The 14,249-nt window shown below is 37.9% G+C and overlaps 1 protein-coding gene and 1 long non-coding RNA gene across 4 annotated transcripts; both read left to right on the top strand.

The window, feature by feature from the left end:
- Window positions 1-445: 445 nt before the first annotated feature.
- Window positions 446-5,107, top strand: LOC110912291 (KH domain-containing protein At4g18375). Of its 2 annotated transcripts, none has more exons than XM_022156980.2 (7): window positions 446-588; window positions 1,708-2,310; window positions 2,747-3,412; window positions 3,503-3,748; window positions 4,462-4,529; window positions 4,620-4,682; window positions 4,827-5,107. In XM_022156980.2, the coding sequence occupies exons 2-6, from the start codon at window positions 1,726-1,728 to the stop codon at window positions 4,678-4,680; spliced, it is 1,626 nt and encodes a 541-aa protein (XP_022012672.1). In that variant the 5' UTR covers window positions 446-588; window positions 1,708-1,725; the 3' UTR covers window positions 4,681-4,682; window positions 4,827-5,107. The 2 variants fall into 2 exon arrangements, with proteins under 2 accessions (XP_022012672.1, XP_022012673.1); XM_022156981.2 differs by having other exon boundaries at window positions 512-663.
- Window positions 5,108-5,557: 450 nt separating this feature from the next.
- Window positions 5,558-10,422, top strand: LOC110912292. 2 transcript variants are annotated; one of them, XR_004880938.1, is made up of 3 exons: window positions 5,558-5,963; window positions 6,346-6,518; window positions 10,054-10,422. It is a non-coding gene; the product is annotated as an uncharacterized LOC110912292 (long non-coding RNA). The 2 variants fall into 2 exon arrangements; XR_002577820.2 differs by lacking the exon at window positions 10,054-10,422 and having other exon boundaries at window positions 6,346-6,570.
- The last annotated feature ends 3,827 nt before the right edge of the window (window positions 10,423-14,249 follow it).

The following is a 14,249-nucleotide window of genomic DNA, read 5'->3' as shown; positions in this document are numbered from 1 at the left end:
TTTTATGAGTTTCAATCTAGGCAAAATACGTGTCAGTATCTTATTTGAAGTATTTCTTTTGGTTGATCTACCGAGTACCGATGCCATACCAAAACTAACCGATAATGATCTAAACCCGTCTTTTACAATTCATGATATTTTAAGACATTTATAGTCAACCATAGGAATGAGCGTGGTACCGAAATTTGTTAAATTTGGGTACCGGTACCGAAATATTCGGTACGGTACCGGTACAGGACTGATATTTTAAGGTAAAATTCGGTATTTTACCGGTACCGATATCAAAAATACCAAAAGGTGAGTACGGATACCAAAAATTTCGGTACGAAAAATTCGGTATCGGTACATGACCGATATTTTAAGGTAAAATTCGGTATTTTACCGATACCGATACAAAAACAAAAAGTGGATATCGATGTCGAAAAAATTCAGTACAGAACTAATACCCAGTACCAAATAATCGTCGCTAGTCAACCACTCAATAAGTTATTATTGTTAGTTTTTATATTTTTTTTGTTATTCATCGATTCCGTGCTCGACGTTTGGATCGAAAGTCAGAAACCCTAGGTTGCCAAATTTTCTGCACAGGTATGTGCTCCTAATCCCCTCTCTCACTTCTACGAGATTGATTTGACCTTGCAATTCGCACAATTTTCTGCACAGGTATCAAATCGTAATCCGTTATATCCTTTTCAATTACGGTTAACCATCTTCATATATAAATTTGCATCCTGATGTAGTTTTCAATCATTCTCATCTGTGTTTTTGTATGATTTCGCACTTGTTTTGTTAGTATTGAAATTGATAGTCAATAATTTACTGTTTCCAGCCCTAGATCTTGGCTGAAACTCATATATATTGTTGCGGATCATCGTATATGTTGTTTTCGGATTGCTTATGTTATGAAACATTGGGGTTTTTTAATGCACTTGCTTAGAGTGTACTTACGAATATTGATTTTGTAAGCTAACCGAACGAACACGAATGAGGACATGTTCGTGTTCATTCATTTGGCTTTAAGATTGACCGAACATGAACATAGACAATTGAAAGCATGGCTATTTTTGTTTATGTTCGTTAGTTAAGAAAATGTGCATGTTCGTGTTCGTTTATGTTCGATCGTTAACATTCTAAACGAGCAGTTCATGAACATAAACGAACATAAATGAACAAAGATAAATGATCTTTCGTATTAAAAATATAAAACATAAACATATATGTGTGTGTGTGTGTGTGTGTATAGAGAGAGGACTTTTGTATTAATATTCAAACGGACATGAACGAACGAACATAAAGAACATAAAAGAACAAACATAAATAGACGTTCACGAACGTAATGAATGAATGAAACTTGTGTTCATGGTCGTTCGTTTAGTTAACTGAACAAGCTTTTTTGTTCATGCTTGTTCATTTATTAAATAAATAAACGAACTTTTCACCAAACAGTTCACTGAATGTTCGGTTCGTTTACAAGCCTACTAGTTGATTCATGGTTCATAAAATTTTCACCAAACGGTTCACTGAATGTTCGGTTCGTTTACAAGCGTACTAATGGATGTATGTTCATAAATGCTTGCTTATTTATGTAGTATGATCACTAAAATGTTGTATATCTTTACCTACTTCTTCAATTTCGACATCATTGGTTTGGTATGGTGGTATTTATCATTAATCGTTACTCTGTGGTGAACGCGTTGTTGTGAATAGGAACCTTTATTGCACCACATGGCTGGACAAAGAAACAGTCATGGAAAACGTTCACATTCGCAGTCAGACTACAGGGATAACGAACGAAGCAAGAGACGTAACAGCGGTGATGACAGAGGATTCAACTCTATAGGTTCAGACGATACAGTGTACCGCTACTTATGTCCTAGTAAGAAAATCGGAAGTATAATGGGAAGGGGTGGGGAAATCGTTAAACAGCTGCGGTCCGAGACTAAGGCGAAGATTAGAATCGGTGATTCAGTTCCGGGGTGCGATGAACGTGTGGTCACTATCCACAGCACGAGTGATGAAACAAATGATATTGATATGAGTGATGATCGTGTGTGTCCAGCAACAGATGCGCTTTTCAAGGTGCATGAGAGAGTTGTTACTGATGATCAAGCTGCTGATATGGATATGGATGGTGACGGAGCTCCGCAAGTTACGGTTCGCCTCCTTGTGCCATCAGATCAGATTGGATGTATTATTGGAAAAGGTGGACAGGTAGTTCAAAGTATACGGTCCGATACTGATTCTCAGATTCGGATTGTGAAAGATCATCATCTTCCTGCTTGTGCATTAAGCAATGATGAGCTCGTGCAGGTAAATCAGAATACATTTTACAGTTTATATATATATATATAGAATCAGGATAAAGAGAAAACTCCTACGAGTTGTGAGAACTTAGAGAACTCCGCCTTCCCGTGCGAGTTTTGCCCCCATTTTTTTCACACGTAGATTAAAATGTTACAAACACAGCGGTCACAGCCGTAAAAAAAGTTCGAAGTCGGCCCTTTTAAGCTGCTGTTAAAAGCTGCTTACATCAGCGTTAGCATTTACACCACGTGTAAGCGTTTTTACGGGTGGTGTAAATCACCAAAACTTTTTTTTCTTTTTTGGAAAAGTTGATTTTTTTTAGGATTTTTCGTAATTTTTTTTTGAAAAAACTTGTTGCAAGGCCGAGTTCTCTTTTTGGTAATTTTTTAAGGATTCTTGGTAAAAAAATTATAATAATTGTCCATTTGTTGTGATGATATAGATATCTGGCGAATCCTCGAACGTGAGAAAAGCACTTTTCCAAATAGCAGCTCGCCTTCACGATAATCCGTCACGTTCACAGCACTTGCTTTCGTCTTCAACACCTAACGTTTATCCATCTGGCGGTTCACTTATCGGTGCACCTCCAATGATGAGTTTAACGCCAATGGTCGGTGCTTACGGTGGGTACAAGGGTGAAGGCGGTTTCTACCCTGGACCAAGGGACGAATCTTCACCACGGGAATTCTCTCTTCGTTTGATCTGCCCCACCGCGAACCTCGGTGGCGTAATCGGGAAGGGCGGTGCTGCAATTAATCAAATTCGGCAGGAAACCGGAGCGGCGATTAAAGTCGATAGTTCAAAAGCAGAGGCAGAGACAGATTGCATAATATCTATTTCGGCAAAGGAGGTATTTGAAGACGCATTTTCTCCGGCTATTGAGGCTGCGTTACGGTTGCAACCGAAGTGCAGTGAGAGAGTTGAAAGAGATTCGGGTGTTATATCGTATACGACTCGATTGCTTGTGCCGAGCTCTCGGATTGGATGCCTTATCGGGAAAGGAGGAGCGATAATTTCGGAAATTAGGAGAAATAGCAAAGCGAATGTACGCATTCTTTCGAAGGAACAACTTCCAAAAGTCGCTGAGGATGATGATGAGATGGTACAGGTAAGCATACATATATACATATATATATACGTTTCTATGTATCATTATCATAGTTAGTAACACTTGGTTCTAATTTTTTTTCTTCGTTAGATTTCTGCAGAGCTTGATCTTTCTAAGGATGCACTGATACAAGTTACATCACGTTTGAGGGCAAATCTGTTTGAAAGAGAAGGGGCAATGTCTACGTTTGTTCCGGTTCTTCCTTATCTTCCTGTGGCGCCTGAGGTGCATGATGTTCCAAAGTACGACAGTAGAGATTCTAGAGGTTATGGGCGAGGAGGACATGATGACTCGCCCTCAGCTAATGATGGATATGGAAGCTATGGTGGTTTGCAGGTAAATGTAGTTTTTTTTTTCTCGTAATGATCAGAATAAAAACTACTTGTCATGTTGTGCTATCGATTGAATTTCACATTTTAGTTTTGTTTCTTGTGCGTGCTGTGTGCTTACTGCTTAGACTATCTCAAATTTCAGGGCGGTATCCGAAAAGGGAGGTGGGCGCAAATAAAAAAAATTATTTGTTTAACTTTCTTGTTTTTTGTTTTAAATTTATATAGAGTGCATTAGTAACTAGTACATTATGTGCATTACTGACTTGTACACTATATTTATTATCAATTTTAGAACATTTTATATGCAGTAATCAGGTAAAATGACAAACATATGTATTTTTTTGTTTTAAAAACATTAATTTATATAATTTTTACATTAGTTTTCAAAAAATTGTTATTCAATACTTTACTCTATTCAAATTATCTTTATAACAAAGTATTTGTTTCTATAATAAGTTATATAAATTTTTTATATAGTTTGATTTGGTAGAATAATAATTTTATTATGAAAAATAAATTTAAAAGTATTGATGATGGGGCACTCTTATGTGTTTTAGTTATGTATGATGACATTCTTAACCTTTCTTATTCCGATGCACTGATGCAGGCATGATAAGCAATCTAGCTTAACAAAGGAAACACATACGTCTTTAGTCAACTGGTTGTTTAGTACTTCCTCTCTAACAGTCTCTTTTTGTGTTCGTTTTTATTTCTCAGGGGCGCAGTGGTGGTGATGTCTACGGAGCTTACGGTAGTTATTCTTCTGGACGCAGTGGTAGTGCTGGGTACGTATACACTATGGTTTTTGTGTAGTAGAGATCAATCGATCATAATCTTTTACTGATGCAGACATTTGCATAATTTATTGTTGCCAGGGGTTCAAGGCACGCCCCTGCTTCTAGAAGGCGGGAGTATAATTATAATTATAACTACTGAAGGTTAGTGATGGTTTCTTCTTTATTTAGGTTTTGAACCGCCCGATATTTATCTTTAGTGGTGGTTAATGTATGAAAGCGTGTGCAGTAAAACCGAGCCTCTTATGTTAACTTAACCCTGTTTCCTTTCCATTCCCTATAAAACAGCTGAAGCCTGAAGCCAGCCTAAACAACCAGAAGACCAGTTGAACCGAACCAGTTCTGGCCCACCTTAAGAGGACAACTGAACCAGAAGACCATGTCCCGACACTATTTTACCAAGCTTTCGTTTCTTCATTTCCATAAAACCTGTGCCTTGATCATATTCCAAACCTTTGACACTTTGTATTGTTCTCTTTTTTATTGCATTGTGTGAAGATTTTCTGGTCCTTTTGAACCCATAAGAGGCGCTTTCAAAGACTAATATTACTTATAACTTGTCCATGCAATCAGGTGATTTGGTCCTTAACTCATCGATACTTTTTGCCTCGATGTTTACGGTTAACCGTTAACCCATGCTTACCCTTCCAATCATTCCTCGGTCTACCACTTGCCAAACTTTATTAGCATAGATCTGTACTATTTTTTTTTTGCTCAGATGGACAATTTCTTATTGCACTTAATGCATATGGTCATATACACACACATATGAATTGTTGTATACACACATATATTTATGTATGTAGGGGTGAGTTCAAGTTAGAACCACTAAATAATTATGAACCAAAGGAATCATTTAGTGAAATATGACTCAAGGGTTAAAAAGTGGTTCAATTGGTTCCTAATTGTTTAATGGTTCTTGGTTTCTTATTTTGACCTCCCCACGCATATGCATCTTTGTATGTGTGCATACACATATAGGTAGCTAGGTAGGTGGGTGGGTGGGTGGGTCGGTAGGTAGGTAGGTACGGCACACACATTTTATGTATGTGTTTATCTGTGGGTGTGTATTCTAAGAGAACATATAATATAAGAGTAGGTCAAGGAAGGTGTGTTTTTGTCATAAATGTCACCTATACTAGATGTCTAGTCATTTGTGTATTATTTCTTTTTGATATCCTGCAAAATATGCGCCTTGTTCCGGTGCTCACGCAGGTGGTGGTGGTGGAAAGCTAGCTAGCTTTCACCAGCTTTAATTGCATATCATGTTTATTATATGTACTATATCTATATTATCCTAATTTCTTTTGAGTACGTGCCTTTGTTTAATAACTCGGGTGAGTGAAGGATGTAGACGTGGAGGATGATTGAAGGTTTGTGCAGATGATGAGTAATCCCCTTTTGGGTTCATGCTCGGGATGGGAAGTAAGTTTTATGTTTTGAATTATTGTTTAGTATTTTTCTTCTTAACTTTTGTGATCCACTTTAGGGATTTAGATATATAAATGTTTTTGATCTTGATTCAGTGATTGTTGTGGGTATGTCTATGTTGTCTTATGGTGATTGTTTGGTAATGTGAGCGGGTTGTGAGTTTGCGTGATCATTAACATCATACAAGTCATTCTTAGATGGTATCTTAGAACAAAACTCCAAGCACCGAGGGTATGCTTTTGAGTTGTAGAATTGTCACGGTTAGTTGATTTACAAGCTGTAGGGGCTAGTTAGGATGCATATGTATAAAGGCGTTTGATAAAATAACAATGAGATAATGAGACGTGCACATTAATCAAGTTCTTTTCTAAAGCAGTCATTTGTCTACATGGCACGACTGTAGAGTTCTTGGAAGCATGTCGTTGGAGCATCCGTAACACAAGGATTCTGGTCACGCGAACGTTTAGGTGGAAATGCAGACGTGTCATTAACACATCGACTTGTATGGCCATTCCAACATAGTATAAGACAACCTAACGGTATGCAAGTGTAAGCAATTCACTTTTATCTTATATTCGAAGACCATAAATACATGCTTTAACCCAATCCAAATGAATCATAATATCATGAAGAAAAAGGATATACTTGGAACCTTCTTGGGTCTGATTCGAAAAGACAAAGCAACAGAGAACAAAAGGTTTATCTGTCGACCTTAAGTAAAGGTACAAAAGAAACCAAACAAAATTAGAGTACAAATAGAGGTTTATCTTTTTTTTAGCGGCCAATTTTATTTAATTCCCTGTCGTCTGTGGGACTTGAACCCAAGACCTTCCCTTTCCCAACCTAGGTGTTTTTAAAGGCTTTGTCTTTGCCAATGGACCACCACCCCATTGGTTAAATAGGGGTTTATCTGTCGACCTTAATCAAAGGATATGCTAATGCGTTTTGAACCTTATATGTGAATTTAAACTTATATACGCGAATATATAGAAACTAGCCATGGGTAAGACAACCAATAGAGAGAAACATCTCATATGATAACCAGAACATGATGCTTAGGTTTAGTTTTGTTAATTATCTAGCCTAATCATCAAACTTTATGGATGTGAGTTCTTAGAGCTAGTTTGCGAATTTTGGTATAAAGAGTAGATTTTAATGATACTTTATAAACACTTATTGCTAATTTTGGCATAAAGAGTAGATTTTATTGATACTTTATAAACACTTATTATTCGTTGAAATAGGCTATAATCACCATAAGAATTGATTAGTATGAAAGTTCAAGGTTTAATTGCAAGAATTATACGTATTTTTCAACACAAATGGTGATTTTGACAAATTGATTAACTATATTGTTCAATATTGTTTTTGAATGTTCAAATATAGATTCATAACCGTCCCAAAATTAAGAATCAATATGCAAGCTGATTAAACTCATTTTTGAGGTATATTTGAGACAAAAAGGCCGGGTCGGGTTGAACCGAGTAATTTGAGCTCAAATCCACTCTTAGAAACTGACCATATAGATTACAATAGTCGATTTATGATAATTAGAGTTGAACCGGTGATATTAGGGGTGTTCAAAAAACTTGCGGCTCGCGGCTCGCTCGAAACTCGCTCGGAAAAAGTTCGAAAAAAGCTCGGCTCGAAATTGGCTCGGTTGTAAACGAGCTCGGCTCGGCTCGGTTTGTAAACGGCTCAGTTTGTAAATGAGCCGAGCTCGAGTTTGGCTTGGCTCGGCTCGTGAGCCGGCTCGATAAGGTTTACATCCTTCATTTTTTTTTGTTATACATCGCTTAGAAGACAAAATTAAGGGAGTATCTCCCTTATAAAAGAAGGTAAAGACACTGTACAAAGTGAGTTAACTATTTATACTTGCATATTTAGCCATTTGGTTAAATTAAATTGCAATTATAGTCCTTAGTCTATGAAGAGATTCATTTTTAGGGCTTTTTAAGTACTAAATTTTGCGTTTCTTTGTTAGTTCAAGCTAGATCGAGCCGAGCCGAGCTAGCTCGAATTTTAATGAAGTCTAACTCGAGCCTTAAATCTCAGCTCGATTTGAAATTCGAGCTCAAACCGAGCCAGCTCGAATTGAGTTCGAACTGAGCTCGAGTTGGGTCGAGCTCGGTTCGACTCGGCTCGTTTACATCCCTAGGTGATATATATAGATGGTGAAATCGGTCATAAGATCATCCAATTGCATTTTACACTTGAGTGAACTTATTGAAATTCGAATGAAGCTTGTATGCTCACATCATTGAAACTCGATATCAAAGATCAGTTGGAGCATTAGGTGTCTTAACAACAACTTGCAAGAGTGGCAAGAGGTGTGGGAGTGAAAATTTATATCATCTTCGTTCACACCTCTTGTACAAGACACTGTTCCGTAACGAAACTGTTCCATAAAAACTTGTCTTCTTAGAATCCAACGCTATTATTACAAAAGTTTCATTGTTGCTTAAATGTGGGCACACTTAGATTTCTTACCAAAACTAAAAATAATCTCCAACAAGAGAAACTACAACTAATATTATTAAGTTGTTTCTTTATTAGAATCTTTTGCTTTTCAATTGTTGACCCTAAGCATACCGAGTTTCTAAAGACTTCTAAGGTCAGTGAAAGCGGTAAAAGTCTTTATCATGACTTGCCAAGAATATAAGAGGCAAGGGGAAGAGAGTCATTAAATTTTACTCTAGATTTAACTCCGATTACACCTCTTATACATCATACTGCACCGACTCTTACATACTTAGAATCTGATATATTTGAAACTGGTGTGTATGGGTCGGCTTGGCCAACAACAATAAGCATAACCACGATATCGGTTAACGGATAACTATAACCATAATCGATTGGATATGACAGTTTCGGTGAATCGGTTTTAAAGGTTATAACGGGCCAGTTATGAGTGGTTAATCGTTAATTTAGTCCTAGTTAAAAATAGCTTAAATTAATTTTGAACATGGAATACATTATTATTACATATTTCTATATATTAATATATTACATAGTGTTGAAAATACATATATGGTTACAAGGTTTCCAAGGCCGAGTACTCCCCGAGTAGTCGCTACAAGGTAGGTTGCCGAGACGACTTTCTTTAATTCCGCATAATTACTCGGAATCGATAAAACGCAGTCAGCCTTGGCCAGATTCGGATCTAGTAGGTCAACTCGGGCTGAGTTTGACTTAAAAAAATAAAATATAATTTCTATGCCTATCATATGAAAGAATGCATATCATTTTCATGTATTTTGTTATAAATATTAGTAAATTTATGTTATTTGACACACATAAAATTTCCGAAAACTAATTTCTTTATAATTAAACATCTCCGAGTACTCCCCTAGTGCTCTCCGCCTAGGCCTAGTACTCTCTACTCCCCGGTCGACCGAGTAGGGAGCCCCTAACGACTTTTGCAATCATGCATATAATCTATATATTAATACTGATTATTATCGAATATTCAAACAAAGTGATATCATATATTTCATAAATTCAAATAAACATTCAACCAAAAGATATGAAATAACCCATAATATTAAAAAACGTTCAACAAAAAGCACCACATATTAAAAAATGGTGAAATGTCATAAATCTGCTAAAGATTTTACTACATGTCGATTCGATTCGGTTCGGTTATGGTGGGTATGGAAACATTGATAACCAAAACCGACCTGCTATTTTCGGTTTTGAGAAAATCCATTAACCGACCCACTGGTTTTTTATTTGGTTCGGTTTTGTTGGTTAATTCGGTTTTTTTGCACTCCCCTATCTGAAAGTGATAGAAGCCTAACTAAGAGCTAATCCAACTGAAAATTCTAATAAACCTAATAATCAACACAGGATATCATCTATGTTTTCAAAACCTACTAACTTTGATGATTATATAACCTCTCTAACTAAATGTTAGGGGAGGATTTTCCAATGATCAGTGATCCTCAATTACTGTTGGGTTTAGTGATCCTCACTTCTGTTTGAGTTAGTGATCCTCAGAAGTATTGCAGGACCAGGATCATGGATCATCATAGGGATCCTTATACTAACGATTGACTGCTTTGAATATGATGTTGTTTTGCAGGAGTACGAGCTTGGACTTGGTCTTGGCGATATTCCTGGAGCATATTCCATATTTATTCCGCACGTGCATGGCTGAAGTGGACGTTATGGAGTTCGTGGAGGACTGACACAAAATGCGGAATGTTTGTTAGCTTAGATATTTTCCATTTTTAAAGGGGATAGCGAGCTAAATAGAAACACTTGGCTAATTTTAGCTTAACACACACACTCGTAACTGCTCTCACCAGCTCTTGACAATTCACTTGGCGATTACACACTTTTGTGCACATTACACTATAGTGATCCTTGTAATTAGCTCGCTATCATCCGAAGTGGTAATACATTTCTTGTCTAATCTGAGTTGGTGATCGGTAGTTTCCATCCCCTGAGGTTTTTTATGCCGGAGATCATTCATTGATCAAGGGCCTTTTCCTCGTATAAATCTCTGTGTCACTTGTTCATTACATTTCAGAGTGATCCTTAATATTGTTCATTGGTTCAAGCATCATACCTCACAACAGAAAGTTTGGTTGCATTATCATTGCTTGATTTTTGACCAAAACAGTTTGGCGCCCACCGTGGGGCAATTGGTGCTTCATTCCTAAGGAATTCTTGTTTCTGCGATCATTTCGGTTCGTTACAACCAAGCAGATGGCTTCTTCAGCGAAGAACACTTCAAGTGCAATGTCTGCGGTCAATTCATCCCAGGGCGTTCCACCTTTGCCTCCACCACCTTCTGGATTCCAGAAGAATGCTGAAAAGAAACCGACTCATATTTTCTCAAAACCTCCAACTTCTTCTGCATCTTATACTCCTACTACTAGTGATCTTTTTACTTTAATTTTGCAGATGAAGGATCACATACAACAGCAGGATAAGACTAACGAAAGGATTCTCAGAGAAATTGGAGATATCAAGAAACAGAAGAGATCGACAGAGGATCATTCCCCATTGATGCCCAGATCCTTGAATTTCGACACTCCGGTCATAACCTCTCAGCATTCTGCAGCTCCAGATGTCCAATACTTGGGTGGAACTAGAGGAATGCACTACGGATCCTCAGCAACGTCTCAGGCCTTAGGATCATATTTTCAACCAGTAGGATCCTTCTCTCAGCATCAAGGATCCTTCGTCAGCTCAGGAGGATACATGGGGACGCAGCAGGTTCAAGGATCCTCTCAGGTTCAAGGATCCTCTCAGGTTCAAGGATCCTCTCAAGTTCAAGGATCCTCTCAGGTTTTCGGATCCATGGATTATCCTCCAAGACCCCCATTCACAATGCATCAAGGATCCAATGCTCCGCAGGATCTAGGATCCTTAAGAAGTTTGCAACCTAGAAATTCTGATGTCCATCAAGGAGACTTCATTCCAATGCAAACCATTGCTTCTTCTGGTCCTTCAATCATACCAGAGCCCCGACAATATGGATTCACATCCGGGATTCCAACCTTGAATCCACTGAGAGGTAACACTTTCAATAATTCTTATACCACTAACTATGGCCTTATGCAGGATACAGGTATCAATCAAGCTATGGCTAGAGAATTACAAAAGCTCAAGGATATGATATCCGGTGTTCCAGGGTAGTTAAGCCTATTCCTGAAATTGCAGATGGGAGCCATAAGATATCTCGTTTTGCACCACCTATTTGTGATGCTGAGATACCCAAGAGGTTCCAGATACCAACCATGAAGTTATATGATGGCTCCACAGATCCTGAAGAACACATAGCTCAATACAGAGAAAGGATGGAGATTAACCCCATCCCAGAAAGGTTAAAAGAAGCATGTCTATGCAAGGGATTTGGATCCACCCTCACGGGATCAGCTCAAAAATGGCTGCTAAGTCTTCCTCCTTACTTTATTACTTCATTTGCTAATCTAGTTAACTTGTTTAATAACCAGTTTTCTTGTAGTAGAAAGTTTGAACGATTAACTAGTGATTTGTATAGGATAACACAAGGTCAAAATGAATCACTTAGAGATTATATCACTAAGTTTAGTAAGGAATCCTTAGATATCCCTAACTTGGATATAGCTACGGCTGTAGAAGCCTTTAAAATGGGTTTGCTTAGGGATTTATTATTCTATGATGATCTTGTTATGACCCCATGCAGGAATCTTGATGAAGTAAGAACCAGGGCCCTTAGGTTCATCCGGTTAGAGGATGACAAAAGGATCCAGGAAAGACTAGCAGGATCCTCAAAACAGGAAAAACAAGGATCCTCTTTCAAGAACAACAAGTTCAAATCCTACAACAAGTCTGATAACCAGAATGTGCATGTAGTGGAACAGGAAGAGGATGATGAGGATTATCCTCCAATCTCTGAATACTGTTTTTCTGTTGATAACAATGAACTGATTCATGCAATGCAGAATTTAGGTGGGAAAGCTAGGTGGCCAAGAAAAAGTGATAAACCAGCTGCTACAAAAGACAAATCAAAATGGTGTGCTTATCACGAGGATTTTGGGCATCTCACTGAAGAGTGTATTGCACTAAGAAAAGAAATTGGTTACTTGTTAAGCAAGGGGCATTTGAAGGAACTTTTGGGACGAAAGAAGTCGAGAACCCAGGATCCTGAAAGGATCCCAGAAAAAGCTCCGGCACCTCCAGCAGATGCACAAGTTATAAACTTCATTTCTGGAGGATCAGGCATTTGTGGTACTTCCTTTTCAGCAGCCAAAAGACTTGCCAAAGAAACCAAGATGGATAATGGAGACAGACCCATTCGAACATCCAGTGTTACCAAGGATAAAGTCATAACTTTTGATGAGGATGATCGTGTTGACATTCAGGAGCCTCATCATGACGGTCTTGTTATTACTCTTTTTTATTTCTAACCATTTTGTTCGCAGGATCCTTATAGATGGAGGAAGCTCTGTGAACATCATCCAGCTTGAAAGAAATCCTCATGGATCCTGATGATCCTGAATCCAAGATCTTCATAGGATCAGGGATCCTTAGCGACATTGAACAGGAGCTAATATCCTTCCTCCAAAGAAGAAAAAGTACCTTTGCCTGGAAACATGAGGATATGACAGGTATATCTAAAGATATAATTACTCATAAACTTAGCATTGACAGGTTATTCAAACCAATCCATCAGAAAAGGAGGAAGTTTGCACCAGAAAGAAATGCCATTATCCAGGAGGAGGTAGAAAAATTACTCCGAGCAGGTATGATAAGAGAGGTTAAGTATCCAAGATGGTTAGCCAATGTGGTTGTTGTTCAAAAGAAAAATGGAAACTGGAGGGTATGTGTTGATTTTACTGATTTAAATAAGGCATGTCCCAAGGATCCTTTCCCATTACCCCACATTGACTCCATGGTGGATGCTACCGCGGGTCATGAACTGTTAACTTTTATGGATGCTTCATCTGGATTTCAGCAAATTCAGATGGAACCATCTGATCAAGAGGATACAGCCTTTATGACCCCAACTGGTATATATTGTTATATTGCTATACCATTTGGACTAAGAAATGCAGGTGCTACTTATCAAAGGCTAGTCAACATGATGTTCAAGGAGCAAATTGGACACACTATGGAAGTCTATATAGATGACATGGTGGTTAAGTCTAAAAAAGCTGAGGATCACCTTAAAGACCTGGAGGAAGCATTTAATATCCTTGATAAATTTAATATGAAACTAAATCCTTCCAAGTGTCATTTTGGTGTTAAAGCAGGTAAATTCCTAGGCTATATGGTGACAAAGAGGGGCATTGAAGCAAGTCCAGAGCAAATCAAGGCTATTGTGAATATCAAATCTCCTGCCAATGCTAAGGATGTGCAAAGATTGATAGGCAGGATCGCAGCCTTAAACAGGTTCATATCCAAATCCTCAGAAAAGTGCAAGGAATTCTATAACATCCTGAGGAAGAACAAGAAATTTGAATGGACTAAGAAGCATGAAAGTGCCCTCAAAGCTCTTAAGGATTACCTATCCTCAGCCCCCGCCTTGATGAAACCAGAAAAGGGGGATATATTATCCTTATACTTAGCGGTATCCTCAAAAGCAGTAAGTGCGGTCCTTGTTAAGGATCACCAAGGTACACAACATCCTGTTTATTATCTAAGTAAGAGTTTGCTTGATGCTGAATCCAGGTATTCACATTTGGAAAAACTTATCCTTGCTTTGATTATGACATCCACTAAATTAAGACATTATTTTGAAACGCATGCCATTGTTGTTAAGACTAATTTTCCAATTAAGAATGT

This window comes from Helianthus annuus, chromosome 15 (genome assembly GCF_002127325.2).
Source record: "Helianthus annuus cultivar XRQ/B chromosome 15, HanXRQr2.0-SUNRISE, whole genome shotgun sequence".
In the NCBI taxonomy this organism is placed as follows: Eukaryota; Viridiplantae; Streptophyta; class Magnoliopsida; order Asterales; family Asteraceae; genus Helianthus; species Helianthus annuus.
Note: the sequence above shows the minus strand (reverse complement) of the source record. Positions and strands in the feature narration are given on the sequence as shown.

Coding starts and splice junctions, on each gene's coding strand:
- LOC110912291 (XM_022156980.2), top strand. CDS start 1,726: ATGGCTGGACAAAGAAACAGTCATGGAAAACGTTCACATTCGCAGTCA. Junction 2,311..2,746: donor GCAATGATGAGCTCGTGCAG/GTAAATCAGAAT, acceptor GTGATGATATAG/ATATCTGGCGAATCCTCGAA. Junction 3,749..4,461: donor GAAGCTATGGTGGTTTGCAG/GTAAATGTAGTT, acceptor TTTATTTCTCAG/GGGCGCAGTGGTGGTGATGT.